General features: G+C 43.9%; 1 protein-coding gene across 1 annotated transcript in view; it reads left to right on the top strand.

The window, feature by feature from the left end:
• Positions 1-9,958: 9,958 nt before the first annotated feature.
• Positions 9,959-27,110, top strand: part of LOC106610733 (protein ELYS) — a 42,118-nt gene continuing 24,966 nt past the window's right edge. Inside the window, exons 1-6 of the mRNA XM_014210254.2 lie at positions 9,959-10,224; positions 23,618-23,747; positions 24,085-24,338; positions 24,470-24,650; positions 24,783-24,990; positions 25,082-25,198. Of these exons, the coding sequence (XP_014065729.2) occupies positions 23,627-23,747; positions 24,085-24,338; positions 24,470-24,650; positions 24,783-24,990; positions 25,082-25,198 (881 nt within the window). The 5' untranslated portion in view covers positions 9,959-10,224; positions 23,618-23,626. The remainder of the gene's footprint in view (positions 10,225-23,617; positions 23,748-24,084; positions 24,339-24,469; positions 24,651-24,782; positions 24,991-25,081; positions 25,199-27,110) is intronic.

A 27,110-nucleotide genomic window follows, 5' to 3' on the forward strand; every position in this document is an offset into this window, starting at 1 on the left:
AAGAGATACAAAAATTGCTTCGAAAATCTCGAAAAAGTCCAATTTCCCTGGGCCACCCAAAAGTAAAATGTGTGTACGCATTACTGTAAATCGTTTTGGATGAAAGCGTCTGCTTTCAAATCTCTGACTCTCACACATATTTACAATCTCGCGATGTTTATTTCTGGCGCTTTCACGTTTGCAGGATTTTGTTAAGTAAATGATGCGCAGGAGAGCTCCATGAAATTAGCGACATTAACGGGTCCAAATCGAGCAAAAAGCTTCAAATTAAAAGTCCATCGTTTACTTGAACACATCACAAATTGTGGTATATTTCCCTGTTTCAAGATGCGTTCTGTTTCGTTTCTCTGATCTCTGAAAAGTAATTCAGGTTTTCAATATTCTTTATTAAATAATATCTGGAATAATAGTTTAATTTCCATTCTACTAGATGGCACTATCCCCTATGCTACTCCCTGTCAAGGGTCTGAGGATTCTGAAACAAAATAGTTTAGGCTCTTGAAACTCATCAGTGCGTTGGTAGATGTGCTGTACATTGTTATAAACACTTATTACACTGCTATCGATTTTTATTATCAATGCCAATCACTGTTATAAACACATATTACATTATAAATGATGATCCTGTGTAGAGCATGCTGATCCCACCACCAGGGTTGTGGGTTCGATTCCCGGGGCAACCCATACGTAAAATGTATGTGCAAATGACTGTAAGTCGCTTTGGATGAAAGCATCTGCTAAATGGCATATATTATGATTACATTGTTTAAACAACAGGCCTACAATGTGAAAGTCTATTGCTTTTTCAAATGAATATTTGTGTTGGAACTTTACATCAGTTGGAAAGGCAGCACATGTATCTGTTTAATTACTACCTGATTCAAAAGTTGTGGACAGAAATGTGGGTATACTATACATTTACATTTTAGTAATTTAGCAGACGCTCTTATCCAGAGCGACTTACAGTAGTGAATGCATACATTTCATTTCATTTCATGCATTTTTTAAATTTGTTATTATTATTATTATTATTTTATTTTTTTGTACTGGCCCCCGTGGGAATCGAACCCACAACCCTGGTGTTGCACACACCATGCTGGCGTTGCAAACACCATGCTCTACCAACCGAGCCATACAAGTTAAAATAAAATAATGACAAGCACATCTTATTCTTTTTGAATTCAGGTTTTATTAAGTCAGGGTAGCTTGGTTATCATGGCTACGTGTAACAGCATTGAGATCCCCTCTGGGACCAGAACTGAATTGAGTATTACTAAACCAATATACCCTCAACTATACAGACACACAGCAATGTAGTGCTGCTGACCTGAGTTCAGGACCCACTAGGGGAGTCACCCTACAGACCCACTAAGGGGCGGCATGTAGCCTCAAGGTTAGATCATTGGGCCAGTTACCGAAAGGTTGCTGGCTCAAATACCGGAGCCAACAAAGTGGGAAAATAAGGCACTTGTGGGTGTCTCAGAGGGAGATGGGATATGCAACAAAAAAAACATATCCATTGCACAATTGTGTGTAAGTTAAAATGCTCCATCATTCTTGTCAATGCAGGTTCGTAGTGTTGTAATACTGTTGTAATACTGTAGCTACTATTTGACTGGAGTTGGGTCTTGATAGGAGAGACTGAGTAAGAAGTAGTAAAGCCCCTGCCAACCAGGATCTCTCAACCCTCCTGTTCTAAGTCCTCTGTGAACTTCCTGACCTTGAACAAGACCTCCATGTTGACTGTGGGTTGTGTGGTGGATAGTGAGCGCAGCATGTCAGACTGGAGGGCAGAGGGACACACACAGAAGACAAACAAAATCATGAGCATGGTTCAGCAATCACACAAATGTGAGAGTCAGTTTGCAATGCCTGGATGTGTATGTTGAAACAGCATGTTCCAGTATGTTTGTGAGCAGTGAATGTGAGTATGTCTGTGCTGTGAATGTGTGTTTCTCATCATGCATATGATGGGCTCCAGCAGCTTGTCGCTAGGCACATCCATCCAGGTCAATTCTATGGCAGCCGGGTCACCTAGCGAGCACGGGGTCAGAAGGTCATCCACCATCAATTGACTGGTGGCACAGGATGGCCCTCGCACCTAGAATACCATCACAAACAACAAAATATCTTAAAATCTCCTAAATTGTTGAGAAAGAGATACACCTTTAGTGTGCTGTACATTCAACTTCAATAGTTACCATATAGTATTAGCAGAATTTTAAAAAATAAATCACAAATGACTGAAATTACAGTATAGACAGAGAGATAGCCCTATGTGTTCATCTTATTATATTTCTACAATGCCAAAACAGTGTGTATTATTTGCAACGAAACTGTCCCTGTTTGCAAATAATGAACTCTGAGACGTCAATAGGGATTCTGAGCATGGTACTTTCAAGTTAGGCCTACCTTTCCACCCCAGACCGAGTAGGCCTACTGATGCAGAAAAATGTAAGCTTCAACTGCTGGCTAATCTTCTTCCGTGGCTTAACCCACCCAGAGGTCACAAGTGTTTCCCTAAAAGCTGTCTGGGTTTAAATGTATTTCATTGTACAGAACGTGAATAGCTTAATCAATTGATAGTGACAGAATTAGATTATTTCCAAAGCAAATTAAACAACGATATCCCCATACGCATCAGAGTCACGTCTTTCCCGGGTAGCCCTATTTTACAGCTTGTTTCTAGCATTAAGTATCGCGGACCAAAGTGCTGTTATAAATAACTGCATATAATCACATCCGTTTAATTTTCTTCAAAATCTTAAACTAACAGTGTACTTTTTGCCCTTTTCTTTAAGAAAAGGTAGGCCTATGGCATACCCTCTCATACAAACTAACTTCAAGTCTTAATAGACACAGAGGTGGGCTATTTAAAGAGTGCATGGCAGGTGGAGGAATTGACTAACATATGTATGGATATAGCAGCCTATAGCCTCATTTCATTTGTCAAACAGGTAGGCTTACCTCTTATTTCTTAAATAGGAATAAATAGGCTCCAACACATATCCCTAATTAAAATGGAGATGTTTAAAATGAATAATGCTTACTCAAATTTGCATACTTTCAGCACCATGAGCTGTCCATTTCCGATTGATTGTGCCGTGGCTGCTGCTTCAAATTTCAGCACCACAATGTAAGTTACTCGAATCTGACTTCTTGTGAGGTCAATAACTCTGATAAACCTTTTTTGATATACTCAGAGGACTGTTATTAGCATGTTTTAACCACTCCTTCATTATTACTGAAACAGGATTCAAAGTGGTAAATATAACGATACAGTCCATAAACAAATTGGAGGCCCCTTACACTTCAGTGTTGTGATGCAAAAATGCTAGCAAAATGTATAGCGCATAGAATTAAAAAGGTATTGTCGGACATTATTGATTCTAATGAGACAGGTTTTTTACATGGAGAATATATTGGAGATAATATAAAGCAAGTACTGCAAACAATATAACACTATGACCAATCTGGGAAACCAGGCCTGCTATTCATAGCTGACTTTGAAAAGGCTTTTGATAAAGTACGACTGGAGTTTATATATTAATGCCTGGAACATTTCAATTTTGTACAATCTCTTATAAAATGGGTTAAAATCATGTATAGTAACCCTAGGTGTAAAATAGTTGTATGGATGTATGCTGAGAGTCGGGAAGCAAGTTTAGGGAGTGAATACATTTAATAAATAAATGAACAAAACAAGAAACACAAACAGCGCACCGACATGAGACAGCAACAATGACTAATGGGGAAGATACCAAAGGGTGTAACATATAAAGGGCAGGTAATCAAGGAGGTGATGGAGTCCAGGTGAGTCTCATTATGCGCGTAATGCTGGTGACAGGTGTGCGCCATAACGAGCAGCCTGGTGACCTAGAGGCCAGAGAGGGAGCACACGTGACAACAGTAAATAATGGCTACTTTTCAGAAAGCTTTAAACTGTCAAGAGGAGTAAAACAAGGTTGTCCACTATCGGCATATCTATTTATTACGGCCATCGAACTGTTAGCTATTAAAATCAGATCCAACAATAATAGCAAGGGATTAGAAATCCATGGCTTAAAAACAAAGGTGTCATTGTACGCTGATGATTCATGTTTTCTTTTAAATCCACAACTTGGATCCCTCCACAGCCTCATAGAGGTTCTAGATATTTTTTCTTAGCTCTCTGGATTACAACCAAATTATGATAATTGTACCATATTACTTATTGGATCACAAAAAATACAACTTTTACATTACCTTGTAGTTTACCAATAAAATGGTCTGACCGGGATGTGGACATACTCTGTATACATATCCCAAAAGAAACAAATGATCTCAAATACCTGGATGTCAAGCGACGACAGCTGTGTGCGCCCAGGTCAGCAGCCAATCCCTTATCCCTGTGGGAATGTAGATGCGCTCAGGAGGACAGGTAGTGGATGTGGGATCCCTCTCCAGAGCCTGGCGGATGTCCACATCTACGTCCCAGACCACAGGGGCTATGACTCGAGAGGGATTGTGGGTGCATTCTGGACAGGACCCTCTCCCAAATCGTAGAGACGAGACAGGGCACCAGCTATGGTATTCTTTGAACCTGGGCAAGTCAAATCTTGTAAAGAACATGGCTGTCACGTCCTGACCAGTTTAGGTATTATTTGTATTGTAGTTTGGTCAGGACGTGGCAGAGGGTATTTGTTTTATGTGGTTCGGAGGTTATGTGTATTGTAGAGGGGTGTTTTATTTATGTATTACGGGGTTTTGGTGTATGTTCTGGGTTTTGTGTTCTAGGTTGTATTTTCTACATTCTGTCTAGTTTAGTTTTTCTATGTTTAGGTTTGGGTGTGGACTCTAAATTGGAGGCAGGTGTTTCTATTGTGACGACCCTCCCACTCTGTCTGCCGTATTCTCTCTCTTTGTTCTTGTTTCCTTATTAGGATGCCGGTGGGCGGAGTTGGAAGGGTCGTCAGCTAGATGGGAAACACCTGGGCTCGGGTGTGTCCCAGGATAAAGGCACCTCTTCCACATTCATTGGGTAGACGCTCTCCACACAGACACCTTGTTGTTTTTGGTTGTGGTATCTAATAAATATATATTTTTGATACTCCTTGTCTCCATGTTGTCTCCCTTTTGTTGCGAACTCTGAGCCAGTTCGTAACACTATTTTCCTCTGATTGAGAGTCCTATATATAGGTATGTGTTTGGGGTTGTTAATTGTGGGTAGTTGTATTTCACACTGCTAGTTGTCGTAGCCTGTGAAACTGTTGTCTGTCGTTCTCTTTGTTTATTGTTTTTTCCGTGTTCACATTCACTTAATAAATAATAATGATGAACATGCAACCCGCTGCGCCTTGGTCCTCTCTCTCCTACGACAGCCGTGACAATGGCCCACCTTGCTTGGAGCGGATTCAGCCTCCTTGCTGTCCGTTTGTACTCCAGGTTTCAATGGTCGGTGAGGATGACGAATGGGTCCTTGGCGCCCTCCTGCCAGTGTTTCCACTCCTCTAATGCCAACTTCACCGCCGGGAGCTCTCGATCACGACGTCGTAATTTCTCTCTGCAGGGGATAGTTTCTTAGGGTAATGCACACATGGATACAATTTCTGTGGATTACCTTTTCGTTGAGACAGAACTGCCCCCACACCCACCTCTGACGAGTCCCCCTCCACCACAAAGGTTATCATGGAATCTGGGTGTTTGAGCAATGGGGCAGAGGGGAAACGTCCCTTTAGTAGGCAGAAGGCCTCGTCAGCTGCTGGACTCAACTCCAACCTTTGGGGACCCCCCTTGAGGAGAGAGGTGAGAGGAGTGGCGATGGAGCGGAAGTTCCTGATGAAACGGCGGTAGAAGTTGGAAAACCCCAAAAACCATTGTAACCCCTTTATGGTGGTTGGGACGCATCTAACTTCTTGACGTCCATCTTCACTCCTTGCGGGCTGATTTGCTAGCCAAGGAAGGAGACAGACTCCTGATGAAACTGACACTTCTCAGCCTTGACAAACAAGTGGTTTGCCAGGAGGCGTTCCAGGACTACCGGACGTAAGCGATGTGATCCTCCAAGGCAGCCGAGTAGACCAGGATGTCATCGATATACACGACCATATACATTTTCATCCTCGACCATGAGATGGTGGGGTTGTGGCGTTAAAGCCAAGGGTGGCGTCGGATGAATGGCACCACAATAGCCCTCAGGATCTCGTCACAGAATCGCTGTTCATTCAAATTGCCATCGATGAAGTGCAATTGTGTTTGTTGCGTAAAGCTTATGCCTGCCAATAGCATAACCCCACCGCTACCATGGAGCACTCTGTTCACAACATTGACATCAGGAAACTGCTTGCCCACACGATGCCATACACATGGTCTGCGGTTGTGAGGCCGTTTGGACATATTGCCAAATTCTCTAAAACTACGTTGGAGGCAGCTTATGGTAGAGAATTAAGAAACTATTCAACAGCCAGTGAAATAGCAGGGCGGCAAATTCAAAACAACAAAAATCTCATAATTCAAATTTTTCAAACATACAACTATTATATCCCATTTTAAAGATACACTTCTCGTTAATCCAACCACATTGTCCGATTTCAAAAAGGCTTTACAGTGAAAGCATAACATTAGATTATGTTAGGACAGCGCCTAAACAAGAAAAACCACACAGCCATTTTCCAAGCAAGGAGAGGCGTCACAAAAACAGAAATACAGCTAAAATGAATCACTAACCTTTGATGATCTTCATCAGATGACACTCCCAGGACTCAATGTTACACAATACATGTAAGTTTTGTTCGATAAAGTTCATATTTATATCCATAAACCCCATTTTACATTGGCGCGTGATGTTCAGAAAATGTTTTGCCTCCAAAACTCCCGGTGAATGAGCACATCAATTTACAAAAATACTCATCATAAACGTTGATAAAATTTACAACAGTTATTGAAAGAATTATAGATACACTTCTCCTTAATGCAACCGCTGTGTCAGATTTCAAAATAGCTTTACGGAGACAGCACATTGTTCAATATTCTGAGTACAGAGCTCAGCCATCAAAGCAAGCTATACAGTTACCCGCCAAGTTCTGGAGTCAACAAAACTCAGAAATAGTATTATAAATCTTCACTTACCTTTGCTGATCTTCGTCGGAATGCACTCCCAGGACTCCCACTTCCACAAGAAATGTTAATTTTGTTCGATAAACTCCATATTTATGTCCAAATACCTCCTTTTGTTCGCGCGTTCAGATCACTATCCAAAGGCAAAATGCGCGAGCGCAAAACCAGAGACGAAAAGTAAAAATGTTCCATTACCGTTCGTAGAAACATGTGCGTGGCCGTGCAGTAAACAACTCACTGGTCCCAGGCTTGAGACAGCTGTTATTCTCTCCCCAGTAACAGTAGAAGTATGAAACAAGGTTCTAAAGACTTTTGACATCTAGTGGAAGCCTTAGGAAGTGCAACATGACCCCACAGACACTGTAGTTTGGCTAGGCAATTACTTGAAAAACTACAAACCACTTCCGGGTTGGATTTTTCTCAGGTTTTTGCCTGCCATATGAGTTCTGTTATACTCATAGACATCATTCAAACAGTTTTAGAAACTTCATGCATATCCTACCTTCTGGGCCCGAGTAGCAGGCAGTTTAATTTGGGCACGTTATTCATCTGAATTTCCGAATACTGCCCCCTGTCACCAAGAAGTTAATTATCGGGAAACAGCTCTGGTTAACATAACTGCAGTCAGCATGCCGGTTGCACGCTCACTCAAAAGACATCTGTGGCATTGTGTTGTGTGACAAAACTGCACATTTTAGAGTGGCCTTTTATTGTCCCCAGCACAAGGTGCACCTGTGTAATGATCATGCTGTTTCAAATCAAATCAAATTTTATTTGTCAAATGCGCCGAATACAACAGGTGTAGACCTTACAATGTAATGCTTACTTACAAGCCCTTAACCAACAATGCTTTAAGAAGTTTTAAGAAAAAGTAAGTGTTTAGTAAAAAATTGATAAGTAAATTTTTTTAAATAAAAGTAACAAATAATTAAACAGCAGCAGTAAAATAACAATAGCGAGGCTATATACTGGGGGTACCGGTACAGAGTCAATGTGCGGGGGCACTGGTTTGTCGAGGTAATATGTACATGTAGGTAGAGAGAGATAATAAACAGAGTAGCAGCAGCATAAAAGAGGGGTTTGAGTAGCCCTTTCATTAGCTGTTCAGGAGTCTTATGGCTTGGGGTAGAAGCTGTTAAGAAGCCTTTTGGACCTAGACTTGGCGCTCCGGTACCTCTTGCCATGAGTCTATGACTAGGGTGGCTGGAGTCTGACAATTTTTAGGGCCTTGCTCTGACACCGCCTGCTATAGAGGTCCTGGATGGCAGGAAGCTTGGCCCCAGTGATGTTCTGGGTCGTATGCACTACCCTCTGTAGTGCCTTGCGGTCAAAGGCTGGGTAGTATCCATACCAGACAGTGATGCAACCAGTCAGGATGCTCTCAATGGTGCAGCTGTAGAACCTTTTGAGGATCTGAGGACCCATGCCAAATCTTTTTAGTCTCCTCAGAGGGAATAGGCTTTGTTGTGCCCTCTTCACGACTGTTTAATCAGCTTCTTGACATGCCACACCTGTCAGGTGGATGGATTATCTTGGCAAAGGAGAAATGCTCACTAACAAGGATGTAAACAAATTTGTGCACAAACTTTGAGAGAAATAAGCTTTTTGTGTGTATGGAACATTTCATGGATATTTTATTTCAGCTCATGAAACATGGGACCAACACTTTACATGTTGCATTTATTTTTTTGTTCAGTGTAGCATAGAATTGAATAACAATATACTCTATTCTCTCTTATCGTAATTATCCTACCTACCTCCAACAAAGACATATATTCCTCCAGCAGCTTAGAATAGAATAAATACAATCTATTCTATCATCATTATCTCCCCTACCTATCTCCAACAAAGAGGTTGATTCCTCCAGCAGCTTTGATCTTGTAGGAGGAATCACACTCGTCTGTGAGGTTGGCAGTGCTATTATTCAGAATATGGGTGTCCTCCGATTTGATGTCAATGTGGTTGAAGAAGTTATTCCAGATGAAGAAATGGTAGCTCTCTGCGTGATTCCTAGGAATACCTGCATAGCTTGTCGAGAATGTTAGCGGTGACAGTCAATTTCTGCAGGGGAAGAATATATTTTATGTGGTCAATCTCTATGGTAGGACACTGGATGTTATTAGTAAATGGCCTGAGGCTTCTAAAATACTTCCCTTGTATGTTTACAACTTGTATAGTTTAAATGGTACAGTAGAAATTAGATGTGGAGACTAATGGAATTAACTATTTTGCTATCAAGTGACAGTAGATTTCTGCAGAGAAAAGTATGTTATACGGTCAATCTCTATGGCATGACACTGAATGTTTTTAGGAGAGGGTCTGATGATTCTAAAACAGCCCCTTTTATGCTGTCAACTTCAAGAATTTTAACAGTACAGTAGAAAACAGCTGTATGGGGCTGCAATGAGGAGCTGTATTAAAAATGACAATTTCTGTCAGTGGTGATAGTAGATTTTGGCCCTAAAAAGTATTTAATGCAGTCAATCTCAATGGTATGATCTTATTAGTAGAGCTTCTGATAATTGTGATTTAAATCCTGTTCTGTTACGGGTTAAAAACCACTAATACTTCCAGCAACAGTGTTAGTATTGTGTTGTTGTTGCTGTTTTGTACAGGGGACTATAACAAAACAACTCATTATCATTATAGTATGCAAAATCAAACAGCAAATCGATCTTTTTAAATTGATTTCTATAATATCTTGTTTATATTTTCAATTGATGTTAATGTATGTTTAGTAATTTAAAAGTAATTTGGTGGTTTTAAATCATAAAAACGTCCTGTTAACATCCAAGTAACATTGATCAGGGACTTTAATTTTGAAAAAAAAATCACGCGTGATCACGTGACCTCAATGTCGCAAGTTTCACAATGCTGCGCAGTAGCTAGCTTTTCATGGAAATGGCGCCCGCGTTGAACTCTAGCTAGAAGACAGTTCTGTAGCTAGCTAGTCTAGTTCAGAAGACTTGTTAAAGACACGGTCCTTCATACTATAATATTTGTGGGTTATCGACATTTGTCTTCAAAAACAAAAGGGATTCGGAAGAAATTCGTCTTATTATGACAGGGCCGAAGAGTCGCAACCGAGAAGACATTACCGCATTTTCGTACGTCGACAACATCAGACAGGTAACGTTAACGTCTTGCTAGTTACGGTTGTTGTACAGTTACCGGTAGGTAGCCAACTAGAACAGGTTTTGCATTCTAAGTACCCTGCCAGTTGGAATAATGGGCGGATTAGCTGTCAAGCACAAGTGAGCAGTACATTTAGCTAAATCGGCTTGTACCCAACGTTAGCTAGCTATTTCAGTTAGGTAGCAAACGTTAGATGGTTAGTTGGGCGGCTAATGTTAGCATAATGCTACCTCATGCGAGGTTTTGATTCACCCGCCTCACAATCATAACGTCAACGTAACACATATAGAAAGTGTCATCAGTGACCAAGTTAGTGTGGTGTACAATTTAGTTAGATAATAACCCCCCCCCCCAGATTTTCCACCAAACAAACAATTTACCTGAACAACACTGTTTTAGTTTAGATGTGCTGCAACTAACGTGCTTTGGTAGTCTCGCGTTGCCATACCTCCAAAATATGTCGTTGTCACGCCTCCGTTTGGGAACGCCTCGATCATACCGATTATTGCATTTCAGTACACCAGAAGTACATTAATTTCCAATGTAACGCTGCTTTAGCCTTGAAGTATTGTGTTTCATGCCTCGACCACACCGATAGTGTTCTTGCGCTAAATGTGACGCAGCATCATCTGGATAAATTTACCCAAATTGGAAACCGTGAAAAGATGGCAACATTTGCAAAACTGAAGGTGCGAACGACCGCATTTAACCATGGCAAGGTGACTGGGAATATGGTTGAATACAAACAGTGTAGTTCAACGGCACAAACAAGACGTATCAAATCAAATTTCACATACACATGGTTAGCAGATGTTAATGTGAGTGTAGCGAAATGCGTGTGCTTCTAGTTCCGACCATGCAGTAATATCTAACAAGTAGTCTAACAATTTCACAACTACCTTTTACACAAGTGTAAAGGAATTAATAAGAATATGTACATATAAATATATGGATGAGCGATGGCCGAACGGCATAGGCAAAATGCAGTAGATGGTATAGAGTACAGTATATACATATGGGATGAGTAATGTAGGGTATGTAAACATTATATAAAAAGCAGTTGCCTTAAAGGCGGTGATACAGCCCGACAGGATGCTCTCAATTGTGCATCTGTAAAAGTTTGAGTGTTTAGGTGACAAGTCACATTTCTTCAGCCTCCTGAGGTTGAAGAGGCGCTGTTGCTCCTTCTTCACCACGCTGTCTGTGTGGGTGGACCATTTCAGTTTGTCCGTGATGTGTACGCCGAGGAACTTAAAACTTTCCACCTTCTCCACTACTGTCCCGTTGATATGGATATGGGGGTGCTCCCTCTACTGTTTCCTGAAGTCCACGATCATCTCCTTTGTTGACGTTGAGTGTGAGGTTATTTTCCTGACACCACACTCCGAGGGCCCTCACCTCCTCCCAGTAGGCCGTCTCGTCGTTGTTGGTAATCAAGCCTACCACTGTAGTGTCGTCTGCAAACTTGATGATTGAGTTGGTGGCGTGCATGGCCACGCAGTCATGGGTGAACAGGGAGTACAGGAGAGGGCTGAGAACGCACCCTTGTGGGGCTCCAGTGTTGAGGATCAGCGGGGTGGAGATGTTGTTTCCTACCCTTACCACCTGGGGGCATCGCGTCAAAGTCCAGGACCCAGTTGCACAGGACGGAGTCGAGACCCAGGGTCTCGAGCTTAATGACGAGTTTGGAGGGTACTATGGTGTTAAATGCTGAGCTGTAGTCGATGAACAGCATTCTTACATAGGTATTCCTCTTGTCCAGATGGGTTAGGGCAGTGCGATTGCGTCGTCTGTGGACCTATTGGGGCGGTAAGCAAATTGGAGTGCTCTAGCGTGTCAGGTAGGGTGGAGGTGATATGATCCTTGGCTAGTCTCTCAAAGCACTTCATGATGATGGAAGTGAGTGCTCAGTTACCTTAGCTTTCTTGGAAACAAGAACAATGGTGGCCCTCTTGAAGCGTTTGGGAACTGCAGACTGTGATAGGGATTGATTGAATATGGCCGTAAACACACCAGCCAGCTGGTCTGCGCATACTCTGAGGACGCGGCTGGGGATGCCGTATGTGCCGGCAGCCTTGCGAGGGTTAACACGTTTAAATGTTTTACTCACGTTGGCTGCGGTGAAGGAGAGCCCGCAGGTTTTGGTAGCGGGCCGTGTTGGTGGCACTGTATTGTCCTCAAAGCGAGCAAAGTGGCAGGGTCTACAGACAATCACGGATTACAAAGGGGAAAACCAGCCATGTCACAAACAGTCTTGCTCCAGGACAAGTTAAACACCTTTGCACGCTTTGAGGATAGCACCGTGCCACCGATGCGGCCCGCTTCCAAGGACTGTTGGCTCTTGTTCTCCGTGACCGACGTGAGTAAGACGTTTAAACGTGTTAACCCTCGCAAGGCTGCCGGCATCCCTAGCCGCGTGCTCAGCGCATGCGCAAAACCAGCTGGCTGGTGTGTTTACGGACATATTCAATCTCTCCATCTCCCAGTGTGCTTTCCCCACTTGCTTCAAGATGTCCACCATTGTTCTTGTACCCAAGAAAGCCAAGGTATCTGAACAAAATGGCTATCGCCACGTAGCACTCACTTCTGTCATCATGAAATGCTTTGAGAGGCTAGTTAACCTCTCTGGTATCATTGGGACGCTAGCGTCCCACCTCGACAACAGCCAGTGAAATTGCAGGGCGCCAAATTCAAACAGAAATCCCATAATAAATATTCCTCAAACATACAAGTATTATACACCATTTTAAAGATAAACTTCTTGTTAATCCAACCACAGTGTCCGATTTTAAAAAAGGCTTTACGGCTAAAGCACACCATGCGATTATGTTAGGACAGCGCCTAGCCACAAGAAACCATACAGACATTTTCCAGCCAAGGAGAGGACTCAGAAATGGCGATTAAATGATTCACTAACCTTTGATCTTCATCTGGTGGCACTCCCAGGACTCCATGTTACACAATAAATGTTCGATAATGTCCCTCTTTATGTCCAAAAACCTCAGTTTTGTTGGTGCGTTTAGTTCAGTAATCCAAAGGCACAAAGCGTGCTCTCAACATCCAGACAAAAAGTTTAAAAAGTACAATAAAAGTTCGTAGAAACATGTCAAACAATGTTTAAAATCAACCCTCAGGTTGTTTTTGTTATAAATAATCAATATTTCAACCGGACCAAAGCTTCGTCAATAGAAAAGGAGAAACAAGAAAGGTGCGCTCCCGATCATGCGCTTGACTCATGTCTGGAAATTTCCACTGTCCACTCATTGAAAGTGCTGTATCTCCCTAATTTTTCAGAGTAAAAGCCTGAAACAATGCCTAAAGACTGGCCACATGTAGAAGAAGCCATAGAGATCGTGAACTGGGTCTTAAGTCTTTGTATGGTGGATAGGCTTTCAATGGAAAAACAGCCTTTCAAAATAATAGTACTTTCTAGATGGATTTTCCTCAGGTTTTCGCCTGCCATATCAGTTCTGTTATACTCACAGACATTATTTTAACAGTTTTGGAAACTTTAGTTTTCTATCCAAATCTACCAATTATATGCATATCCTAGCTTCTGGGCCTGAGTAGCAGGCAGTTTAATTTGGGCACGCTTTTCATCCAAAATTCCAAATGCTGCCCCCTACCCTAGTTAAATTAAGGATCATGTCACCTCTGCCTTACCTGCCACCCTAGACCCACTTCAATTTGCATACTGCCCCAATATATCCACAGACGATGCAATCGCCATCACACTGCCCTATCCCTGGACAAGAGGAATACCTACGTAAGAATGCTGTTCATCGACTATAGCTCAGCCTTCAACACCATAGTACCCTCCAAGCTCATCATTAAGCTCGGGGCCCTGAGTCTGAACCCCGCCCTGTGCAACTGGGTCCTGGACTTTCTGACGGGCCACCCCCAGGTGGTGAAGGTGGGAAACAATGCCTCCACTTCGCTGATCCTTAACACTGGGGCCCCACAAGGGTGTGTTCTCAGCCTCCTCTACTCCCTGTTCACCCATGACTGCGTGGCAATGCACGCCTCCAACTCAATCATCAAGTTTGCAGATGACACAACAGTTGTAGGCCTGACTACCAACAATGACGAGACAGCCTACAGGAAGGAGGTGAGGGCTCTGGCGGAGTGGTGCCAGGAAAATAACCTCTCCCTCAACATCAACAAAACAAAGAAGCTAATTGTGGACTTCAGGAAACAGCAGAGAGAGGACGCCCTATCAATATAGACTGGACCGCAGTGGAGAAGGTGAAAAGCTTCACGTTCTTCGGCGTACACATCACTGACGATCTGAAATGGTCCACCCACACAGACAGTGTGGTGAAGAATGCACAACAGCGTCTCTTCAACCTCAGGAGGCTGAAGAAATTTGGCTTGGTCCCTAAAACCCTCACAAACCTTTACAGATGCACAATTGAGAGCATCCTGTCGGCTGTATCACCGCCTGGTACGGCAATTGCACTTCCCGAAATTGCAGGGCTCTCCAGAGGGTGGTGTGGTCTGTCCAACGCGTCACCGGGGGCACACTGTCTGCCCTCCAGGACACCTACAGCACCCGATATCACAGGAAGACCAACAAAATAAATGTATTACAACTAAGAAGTTGTGGTATATCGTTTAATTACATTTTGTGACTTGAGTCTTTTAACCAAAATATCACATGACCGTGCATGTCAGAGCAAAAACCAAGCCACGAGGTCGAATGAATTGTCCGTAGAGCTCCGAGACAGGATTGTGTTGAGGCACAGATCTGGGGAAGGGTACCAAAACATTTCTGCACCATTGGAGGTCCCCAAAAGCACAGTGGCCTCCATAATTCTTAAATGGAAGAAGTTTGGAACCACCAAGACTAGGGATGCATGATATATCGGTGAAGATATCGGAATCGGACGATATTAGCTGAACATGCCGACATCGGCCCGATGTCTAGTTTAACGCCGATGTGCAAAACCGATGTCAAAGCTGATGTGCATACCTATGTAATGATGCCACGTTAAATTAAGCGCTACACGTGCAACACAGCATTCCTAACCTAGCGCACAATGTCTGCTGAGTGGATCGAGCAGTCAAGTCGAGCAGTCGTTTGAAAGAGTAAGAAAATATCAGCGAGACAACGCAAAGGCGAAATCCTTTAACGCCAAGATAATGGAATTCATTGCCCTTGACAATCAACCGTTCTCTGTCGGGGGTGATGTTGGTCGAGCACCGGTACGCACTAATGTTACCAAGTGCGCTATTTTTCAGATATTGCCCTACCGGAGTTGCACAGTAATAGCGTCACTGCTATTAGCTTCATGACTGACATTTGGACCAGCGATATCAGCCACATGAGCATGCGGAGTCTGACAGCACAGTGGGTCGTTGAGGATTTCGTACTGAGGAAAGTCGTATTTCATGCTCATGAATGTGCTGGTTGTCACACCGCTGCTGCCAATTCAATGGCATTTGAGAACATGTTTGAAACTTGGAAACATGAACACACTAGCTAGCTCCATTTGAACAACTAACTCGAGAAATAAGCTCATCAACTGCGCCTGCAGCAGACGTGATACCCTCTGTCATGGCATTGAAACTCCTGCTCAACAAAAGTGGCGACACAGGCTGTGAACAAGCGATTTGGTGGTATTCTCTTTTACTGTGTCGCCACCATGCTCGATGAAATGTACAAGGACCGCAACTTCGATGCAGACAAGAAACCGGGTTTACGTGAAATGTTACATACACAGCTGGACAAGATGGAAACGGACACAGTGACAGTGCGCACCGAGGAAGACGGCTGAAAATTCACTGCTTGACATTCATGATGAAATCCTGGTTGAGAATGAAACGACCGAACAAATGAACAACGAAACAGCACAGCAAGTAAGTGAAGGGAATAGGTTTTAATTGTTTTACTGGTAATAGGGACATGCGTAAATGCCAACAATGTTTTGGTGTGTTTAACCTTTATTTAACTGGGCAAGTCGGTTAAGAACAAATTCTTATTTACAATGTCGACCTACCCCAGATGATGCTGGGCCAATTGTGCGCCGCTCTATGGGACTCCCAATCACGGCCGGATGTGATACAGCCTGGATGCGAACCAGGGACTGTAGTGATGCCTCTTGCACTGAGATGCAGTGCCTTAGACCGCTGCGTCCATGTGTGTTAACAATTTAACTGTACTAGAATGCTTAATTAAGGCTGCTAAAATTTTCAGGCCTTTATGGTAGAGTAGCCAGACTGAAGCCACTCATAAGTAAAAGGCACAGGACAGCCCGCTTGGAGTTTGCCAAAAGGCACCTAAAGGACTCTCAGACCATGAGAAACAAGATTATCTGGTCTGAGGAAGCCAACATTGAGATCTTTGGCCTGAATGCCAAGTGTCACGCTGGAGGAAACTTGGCACCATCCCCATGGTGAAGCGTGGTGGCAGCATCATGCTGTGGGGATGTTTTTCATTGGCAGGAATTGGGAGTTTGGTCAGAATTGAGGAAATGATGAACAGAGCAAAGTATGGAGATCCTTGATGAAAACCTGCTCCAGAGCACTCATGACCTCATACTGGGGTGAAGGTTCACCTTCCAACAGGACAACAACCCTAAGCCCACAGCCAAGACAACATAGGAGTGGCTTTAGGACAAGTCTCCGAATGTCCTTGAGTGGCCAAGCCACAGCCTGGACTTGAACTCAATCTAACATCTCTGGCGAGACCTGAAAATAGCTGGCCATCCAACCTGACAGCGCTTAAGAGGATCTGCAGAGAAGAATGGGCGAAACTCCCCAAATACAGGTGTGCCATGCTTCATACCCAAGAACACTCGGGCTGTAATCCCTGCCAAGGGTGCTTCAACAAAGTACTGAGTAGAGGTCGACCGATTAATCGGAATGGCCGATTACTTAGGGCTGATTTCAAGTTTTCATAACAATCGGAAATCGGTATTTTGACATCAATTTGTATCTTTTTTTTATATATATATTTTTTTACACCTTTTAACTAGGCAAGTCAGTTAACCTCTTGGGTAGGGGGCAGTATTTTGACGTCCGGATGAAGGTGCCCAGAGTAAACAGCCTGCTACTCAGGCCCAGAAGCTAAGATATGCATATTATTAGTAGATTTGGATAGAACACACTGAAGTTTCTAAAACTGTTTGAATGATGTCTGTGAGTATAACAGAACTCATATGGCAGGCAAAAACCAGAGGGAAAAAATCCAACCAGGAAGTGGGAAATCTGAGGTTTGTAGTTTTTCAAGTCTTGGCCTATCCAAGCAACTCAATACTGCCACCCAGCCATAAGAAGTTAACTGCCTTGTTCAGGGGCAGAACTACAGATTTTTACCTTGTCAGCTCGGGGATTCGTTTTTGCAACCTTCTGGTTACTAGTCCAACGCTCCAACCACCTGCCTTACATTGCACTCCACGAGGAGCCTGCGTAGCAGACTGACTGACTACCTGTTACGCGAGGGCAGCAAGAAGCCAAGGTAAGTTGCTAGCTAGCATTAAACTTATCTTACAAACAATCAATCTTAACATAATCACTAGTTAAATCACTACTTAACTACACATGGTTGATATTACTAGTTTTCGAGCGTGTCCTGCGTTGCATATAATCAATGCGGTGCCTGTTAATTTCTCATCGAATCACAGCCTACTTCACCAAATGGGTGATGATTTAGCACTGTCGTTGCACCTAACCATAAACATCAATGCCTTTCTTTAAAATCAATACACAGGTATATATTTTTAAACCTGCATATTTAGTTAATATTGCCTGCTACCATGAATTTCTTATAATTAGGGAAATTGTGTCACTTCTCTTGCGTTCCGTGCAAGCAGTCAGGGTATATGCAGCAGTTTGGGCCGCCTGGCTCGTTGCCAACTATGTGAAGTCCATTTATTCCTAACAATGACCATAATTAATTTGCCAGAATTGTACATAATTATGGCGTTAAATTGAAGGTTGTACAATGTAACAGCAATATTTAGACTTAGGGATGCCACCCGTTAGATAAAATACGGAACGGTTCCGTATTTCACTGAAATAATAAACGTTTTGTTTTCGAAATGATAGTTTCCGGATTCGACCATATTAATGACCAAAGGCTTGTTTTTCTGTGTGTTATTAAGTCTATGATTTGATATTTGAGCAGTCTGACTGAGCGATGGTAGGCAGCAGCAGGCTCGTAAGCATTCATTCAAACAGCTCTTTCGTGCGTTTGCCAGCAGCTCTTTGCTGTGCTTCAAGCATTGAGCTGTTTATGACTTCAAGCCTATCAACTCCCGAGATTAGGCTGGTTAGTTATGTGGGGTGCGCGCTAATAGCGTTTCAATCGGTGATGTCACTCGCTCTGAGACTTGGAGTAGTTGTTCCCCTTGCTCTGCAAGGGCCGCGGCTTTTGTGGAGCGATTGGTAACGATGCTTCGAGGGTAGCTGTTGTCGACGTGTTCCTGGTTCAAGCCCAGGTAGGGGTGAGGAGAGGGATGGAAGCTATACTGTTACACTGGCAATACTAAAGTGCCTATAAGAACATCAAATAGTCCTATAATTCCTATAATAACTACAACCTAAAACTTCTTACCTGGGAATATTGAAGAATCATGTTAAAAGGAACCACCAGCTTTCATATGTTCTCATGTTCTGAGCAAGGAACTTAAACGTTAGCTTTCTTACATGGCACATATTGCACTTTTACTTTCTTCTCCAACACTTTGTTTTTGCATTATTTAAACATGTTTCATTATTTATTTGAGGATAAATTGATTTTATTGATGTATTATATTAAGTTAAAATAAGTGTTCATTCAGTATTGTTGTAATTGTCATTTAAAATAAATACATTTTAAAAAATTGGGTCCTCCAATAATCGGTATCGGCGTTCAAATCATAATCGGTCGACCTCTAGTACTGAGTAAAGGGTCTGAATACTTATGTAAGTGTTTTATATATGTATTTTTATATTTATTTATAAATCTGATAAAAAATCTACACACCAAAAGTCAAGGGGTCTGAATACCTTCTGAATGCACTGTGTAAGTATTGTATTTGCTACTCCTAACAATTAACCAGTCAACTAATTGTGGTCAGCTCTAAATCTAACTCAATATGACCTTATTAATTCATCCACTTACGTAGATACCTAGCACGTTAAAGTAACGCAGAATTCTTAGTTTTTTTACGCAGGAAAAAAAGATACAACGCATAACATATCTTGGTGCGTTTTGTAAGCGCAGATCTAAAATGCTTCTTATTGTAATTTCTGCTCAGCATTAGGGTTGCAAAGGGTCGGAAACTTCCCGGTAAATTTCCGGAAATTTTCCATGTGAAGTTTAAGCCCGGATATTTTGGAAATGTTGCTTAAATTCATCAAAAAAGTTAAGCTTATAACAGTGAACCTTTTTTCTGTGGGATACACAAGGCAATTATAGGTCTTGTGGAATATTTTGGTTAAACTATCCCCAATTCAATGGAATTGCAACCCTCTGCATGCACAGTGCATTCTTCCATCACATGTACAGCTGATTCTCAAGATCTTGCACACTAATGAGATGCTATTGAGCCCACACTACTACACTGTCTGAGCCAAGGACTACATGCTTTCTGGTAAGTTTTGATTACAATACTGGGTGGGGTGAATATGTTTTATATGACCAACATGATTTTTTTGTTAACTAGTAAGTGGTAGCCAACAGCAAAGTGTTTAAATAATTATTTACTTGTTAACAATTTATGCTAGTTAGTTTTTGGAACCATGTGGGTTTTAGCTTGCTTGAGCCTGTTAACTGAGTGTTAATTCACCTGTTTCCATACATGTTTCATTTGAACACTTATCTTACAAAGGAGTTGTTTAATCTAACTGCTTAACTATTTGTCTCTACATGGAATTGTATAACTTTTTAAAACTTTTTCCCCCCCCCTCATCTTTACAGGAAAATGCCACGGGCACTATCTGATGTGTGAAGACATTTCACTGCAGCTAATGTAGAAGGAAAAGCTCTGTACATTTGCAAATACTGTGCCAAATCATATGTGAAGAATCCAACTTAGATGCAGAATCATCTGGCCAAGTGCATAAAGTTCCCTCAGCACTCACAACAAGCAACCTCTGACAAAAGTCCCTCTACTTCTAATTCGAGGTGAAAATGATGAATCGAACACCTTATCGATAGCAACAGCTCATGGTCCTCCTGGAATCAAAGTTTTTTTGACTCAATGGAGGAACATAGAGAAATGCTGATGAATGTCTTGCTCGAGCTGTGTATGCAGCTGGTTCACCTCTGATGCTCACAGGCAATGTCTATTGGAAGAGATTTCTGAATGTTCTTCGCCCAGCATACACCCCTCCAACCAGACATACTTTATCTACTCATTTGCTGGATGCAGAGTTCAACAGAGTTCAAGTGAAGGTTAAGCAAATCATAGAGAAAGCAGACTGTATTGCAATCATCTCTGATGGGTGTTCGAATGTTTGTGGGCAAGGAATAATTAACTACATCATCTCCACCCCTCAACCAGTATTCTACAAGAGCACAGACACAAGGGACAACAGACACACCGGTCTCTACATTGCAGATGAGCTGAAGGCGGTCATTGATGACCATGGACCACAGAAGGTATTTGCATTGGTGACAGACAATGCTGTGAACATGAAGGCTGCTTGGTCTAAAGTAGAGAAGTCCTGCCCTCACATCACGCCCATTGGCTGTGCTGCTCATGCATTCAATCTGCTCCTCGATGACATCATGGCACTGAAAACAATGGATACACTCTACAAGAGAGCCAAGGAAACGGTTAGGTATGTGACGGGTCATCAAGTTATAGCATCAATCTACCTCACCAAGCAAAGTGAGAAGAATAAGACCACCACATTGAAGCTTCCCAGCAACACCCATTGGGGTGGTGTTGTCATCTTGTTTGAGTCTCCTGGAGGGGAAGGAGTCTCTCCAAGAAATGGCCATATCAGAGTCTGCTGTTATGGACAGCCCCATCAAGAGGATCCTCCTGGATGATGTATTTTGGGAGACTGTGGTAAGCAGCCTGAAACTCCTGAAACCTATAGCAGTAGCCATTGCACGGATTGAGGGAGACAATGCCATCCTGTCTGATATTCAGACTTCTGCCCTGCCCACTTCACTGTTGCTCCAAGCAGAGGAAACTGCAGTTCTGAAATACATCAAACAGCCTGAAGCCCATACACACCGCAGCGTACATGTTGGATCCCAAGTACGCTGGCAAGAGCATCCTGTCTGGTGCAGAGATCAACAAGGCCTATGGTGTCATCACTACCGTGTCTCGCCACCTTGGCCTGGATGAGGGGTTATTGGCAGTCTGGCGAAGTACACTTCCAAGCAAGGGCTTTGGGATGGAGATGCAATATGGCAGTCTTGCCAACATATCTCATCAGCCACCTGGTGGAAGGGACTTAGTGGGTCTGAGGCTCCTTCCCTGTTGCCTCCATCATCCTTCAAATCCCACCAACATCAGCTGCCTTAGAGCGCAACTGGTCCTTGTTTAGGAACACGCACACCAAAGCACGCAACAGGCTGACCAATACAAGGGTTGAAAAATTGGTGGCCATCCGGGAAAATTTGAGGCTTTTTGAGCCTATGAGCCATCCTCAGCAAGGTTGGAAAGGGACCGTGAAGATGAGGCCTCAGAGTCTGATGTTCAAGAGGTGGACATTGAGGAGGTCCAGGGAGAAGACATGGAAGCCTGAGAGGAAGACAACCAAAGCTTTAGTCTAGAAACTATCATTTTACACATGTATGTTCAAAACGTTTTTGGGAGACGCTAAGGATCACCCAGTATTCCCTTTCCACTGAATATTCCCCAAAATGTGCAACCCTTCTCAGCATCAAACACATTTTGTGCTTTAGTTGCTCTTCTCCACTCAGGATGCCCGTTCGTGAATTGTCATCTATCAAAAGACAGCGCTCTGACTGCTGTGTAGCTACTATTCTCCAGTACTTTGTGTAGCCATACCTACTTTTCTCCGGTAAAATACCAGATGAACTTGAAGCTATACATCAGGAAATGCCGCTGGTTACATTCGTTCTATAATAAACATTAGAAATATGATGGCCGTGCATTGTTTTCTGCATCAAGACTGCTTTTTCATTTTAAGCTCATTTGTGGTTGCCAGCCAAACAGTGTTGCCATCTGATGAAAATTTAAGCTGTTTTCTGCCAAATGTGTTGCGCTACTGTATTTTCTGTCAAGGATCGCTATAGTTGTACGTCCCTGATCACTCTATTAAAGCAACAAAAACACTTGACTTTCAATGTAAAACGCTTCCCCTGTCAATACACAGCTGGACTCACCTGCTCCCTCTTTCTCCTGTTGTGGTATTTACAAACAAACACGTGACTGGCTCGACTGTTCTGGGGAACTACGTAAGCTCCATAATGTTAAATAATGTGACAGGTGAAATGAAGAACGCAATCTGCTTCATCTCCTAACATTGCACAAGTTGACTAAAGGTATTTACTTAAAGCAGCTACAAATATAAATATGTAGGTATTGTAAAACCATCCTGTGGCTATTTCCAAATACCCCTGTATACGGTATACCGCCGAAGCCTAGTGCTATTTGCAATGGTGCCTTGACCTTTGCATGACACATGGCATGTTATGAAATTCCGAGGCTAGTCAAGTAATTCTTTGGTGAAAAGTTTCGACACTGTTTTGCTCTAGGCCAGACTCATACTTGAATAGATTTTGGTCAAACTTTGCACTACAGTGGCACAGAAAGCTGTGCTTGCTCTCTGACAATTGTTGAATAGTTACCCTTGAATGTACATCTATCTATACAATGCTCTCTACCATAGGTCCCCAAGATAACATTTTCTATCATGGGGAATGAAGTGGGTAAACGGTTATCCATGGTGAAAAGTTAACACAGAGCAACATGCCATGTAGGAGCGTTTGAATCAGCCTCAAAGCTCAAACTTGTACATGATACTGGATGGCGATGGGCTACTAGATTCACATCTGTCAACATGTTACTCAGCACCAAGACAAGGACATGTGCACAGACACCAGTGCTGGCTGCAGCTGTTACTCCAGCAGGCCCAGAGCCCGAACCATTGACAACTGGGAACCATAACTCTGCTGAAAGACCTCTCTTGTCCCCCCTCCATCGAGTCCCCTCCAATAGCCCCAAAGATAAAACCTGGTGTAGGCTTACAGAGAATCAGTTTTCACTCTCTCATTGTCTGATTTGAGTTTAGTTGCTAAACCTTGGAGCGTGGTGCTACTGTAGAAAGCAACGAGAACCCTGTCGGTTTTGACGCCCGTATGTGCCACATCCACAAAGTTTGGACGAAACAAAGTGCTCTCTAAAGAATTGCAGAAGTAATGCAATGTTTCATGATTTGTTTGTTTGTACGTAACACTGTCATGTTTTGTGTGCAGTGAGTGAACATGCGTGACCTGGCAGCCCAGGTCACCAGCAGCCTGCTGTGTTTCCCGAGGGTGACTGTAGACGCTCTGGGGGAGGATGAGATCACCCTGGACTCTGTGCTGCGTGGGAAGTTCACCGTCGGTAAGTCGACGTGTGTCTGCACGGCGGACATCGTTCACCATCTGACCATGCTGGAGAGGATGGAAGTATGGCATAGTCACGAATTAGGCCTGTACCGTCGGCACCCTTAATTCCCAAACTTCACAACAACCAAAAAGAAGTTTGGGTTTCCTGTCTACGCTTTAGCCATCTCCTTTTGCATTCCTGCATTCTTCAGTCTTCATATCATACAAATGAAACCAAGCATGCAGTATCATGTTATAAATGGAGGGGTTCTACAATAAACTGTCAACCAGTAGGCCCTGCCTGTCTGCTTCCTCCCAACCTCACTGACGTGCCCCCCTCTCCCTGGGCGCAGGTCGCAGCGGGCTGGCCTGGCTGGCATGTGGGCCCCAGCTGGAGGTGGTCCATGCGGTGACGGGCGAGCGTCTGTCCGCCTACTGCTTTAGTGGCGAGGGGGAGCACCCCCCAGGTGTGCTGGTGGCCAGGGACTTCTCCTGGCTGAAGAGGACGGGGCTGCTGGTGTGCCTGGAGGAGGCCCAGGGTAGCATGCTGTGTCTCTACGACCTGGGCATCTCCCGAGTGGTCAAGGCCGTGGTCGTACCGGGCAGGGTGAGTGCTCTTATCTTCCTGCCGCTCTCTTTCATTTTCTCTCTCACCCTCCACTAATTTCACTTTCATCAACCGGTTTATTTGATTGATTGTGACGTCGACTGACTAACTGCTAATGTGTTGATTGGCAGATCACGGCCATCGAGCCCCTGGTGAGTTATGGCGGGGCCAGTGCCAGCACACAGCACCTCCACCAAAGCCTGCGCTGGTTCTTTGGCGTGGCAGCTGTGGTCACGGACCTGGGACACGTCCTCCTGGTGGACCTGTGTCTGGATGACCTGTCCTGCAGCCAGAGCGAGCTAGAGGCCTCAGGTCAGCCTTTGCGTGTTTAAGTGTGTGTGTGCTTCACTTTACATAGCCTAAACAGCAGTCCCTCCTGAAGATTGTGTGAGAGTGTTCAATGTGTCTTCATTGTTTTCCATCTCTGACCTCCATCCTCTCCAGACCTGGAGGTAGTGACTAAGTCCCCGGCTGAGATCCCCCGGCTGCGCGAGCAGGAGACGCGCCAGGGGAGACACCTCTGTCTGCAGCTGAGCAGCCCCACGGGCACAGGGGCCACGGCCCTGCAGTACATCCCCCGCACCAATCAGCTGGCCGTGGGCTTCTCCGATGGATACCTGCAACTCTGGAACATGAAGACGCTCAAGAAGGAGTGAGTTGACGACCCAGTGACGACGCGATGGGAAAGCCACAGACGTAGCTGTGTGGGTTGGTCTGATGGCCTCTGCTGTGTTCTCCCCCAGGTATCACTCCCAGCTGGAGGGCGGAAGGGTGCCAGTGTACGCCTTCACCTTCCAGGAGCCAGAGAACGACCCCCGTAACTGCTGCTACCTGTGGGCTGTCCAGTCTGCCCAGGACCAGTAAGTTCTCCTTCCCTCTCCACCTGCCGGTCTGCCTGCCTGCCTGCCTGCCTGGGCCGCAAAGCTTGAGGCCTCTTGGAAGGGGTCGTAGTGTCTACTGCACACACCAGATCTGCGTGCAATGTGTATTTCAAAAAACGTTTGAGGTGTGCTTGTTTTCACTTGCCCGGCACAATGGAACTGGTGGAACAGTTATTACTAGCCTGTTCAACCTTTTTCGTATCGTCTGAGATCCCCAAAGATTGGAAAGCTGCCGCGGTCATCCCCCTCTTCAAAGGGGGAGACACTCTAGACCCAAACTGTTACAGACCTATATCCATCCTGCCCTGCCTTTCTAAAGTCTTCGAAAGCCAAGTTAACAAACAGATCACCGACCATTTCAAATCCCACCGTACCTTCTCCGCTATGCAATCTGGTTTCCGAGCTGGTTCCCTCAGCCACGCTCAAGGTCCTAAACGATATCATAACCGCCATCGACAAAAGACAATACAGTGCAGCCCTATTCATCAACCTGGCCAAGGCTTTCGACTCTGTCAATCACCACATTCTTATTGGCAGACTCAACAGCCTTGGTTTCTCAAATGACTGCCTCGCCTAGTTCACCAACTACTTCTCAGAGTTCAGTGTGTCAAATCGGAGGGCCTGTTGTCTGGACCTCTGGCAGTCTCTATGGGGGTGCCACAGGGTTCAATTCTCAGGCCGACTCTTTTCTCTGTATACATCAATGATGTCGCTCTTGCTGCTGGTGATTCTCTGATCCACCTCTACGCAGACGACACCATTCTGTATACTTCTGGCACTTCTTTGGACACCTTGTTAACTAACCTCCAGACGAGCTTCAATGCCATACAATTCTCCTTCCGTGGCCTCCAACTGCTCTTAAATGCAAATAAAACTAAATGCATGCTCTTCAACCGATCGCTGCCCGCCCGTCCAGCATCACTACTCTGGACATTTCTGACTTAGAATATGTGGACAACTACAAATACCTAGGTGTCTGGTTAGACTGTAAACTCTCCTTCCAGACTCACATTAAGCATCTCCAATCCTAAATTAAATCTAGAATCGGCTTCCTATTTCGCAACAAAGCATCCTTCACTTATGCTGCCAAACGTACGTTTTACGAGGGTACTATCCTACCGATCCTTGACTTCGGCGATGTAATTTACAAAATAGCCTCCAACATTCTACTCAGCAAATTGAATGCAGTATAACAGTGCCATCCGTTTTGTCACCAAAGCCCCATATACTACCCACCACTGTGACCTGTATGCTCTCGTTGGCTGGCCCTCGCTTCATATTTGTCACCAAACCCACTGGCTCCAGGTCATCTATAAGGCGGGGCTTTACCTAGCAAAGACTTCTCAGCTCACTGGTCACCATAGCAGCACCCACTTATAGCACGTGCTCCAGCAGGTATATTTCACTGGTCACCCCCAAAGCCAATTCCTCCTTTGGCCGCCTTTCCTTCCAGTTCTCTGCTGCCAATGACTGGAACGAATTGCAAAAATCACTTAAGCTGGAGACTTATCTCCCTCACTAACTTTAACCATCAGCTGTCAGAGCAGCTTACCGATCATTGCACCTGTAGACAGCCCATCTGTAAATAGCCCATCCAACTACCTCATCCCCATGTTATTTGTTTTTGCTCCTTTGCACCCCAGCATCTCGACTTGCACATTCATCTTCTGCACATCTATCCCTCCAGTGTTAATTGCTAATTTGTAATTACTTCGCCACTACGGCCTATTTATTGCCTTACCTCCCTAATCTTACCTCATTTGCGCACACTGTAAATAGATTTTTTCCTATTGTGTTATTGACTGTACATTTGTTTATCCCATGTGTAACTCTGTGTGTCGCACTGCTTTGCTTTATCTTGGCCAGGTCACAGTTGTAAATGAGAACTTGT

Source organism: Salmo salar, chromosome ssa09, assembly GCF_905237065.1.
Source record: "Salmo salar chromosome ssa09, Ssal_v3.1, whole genome shotgun sequence".
Lineage (NCBI taxonomy): Eukaryota > Metazoa > Chordata > Actinopteri > Salmoniformes > Salmonidae > Salmo > Salmo salar.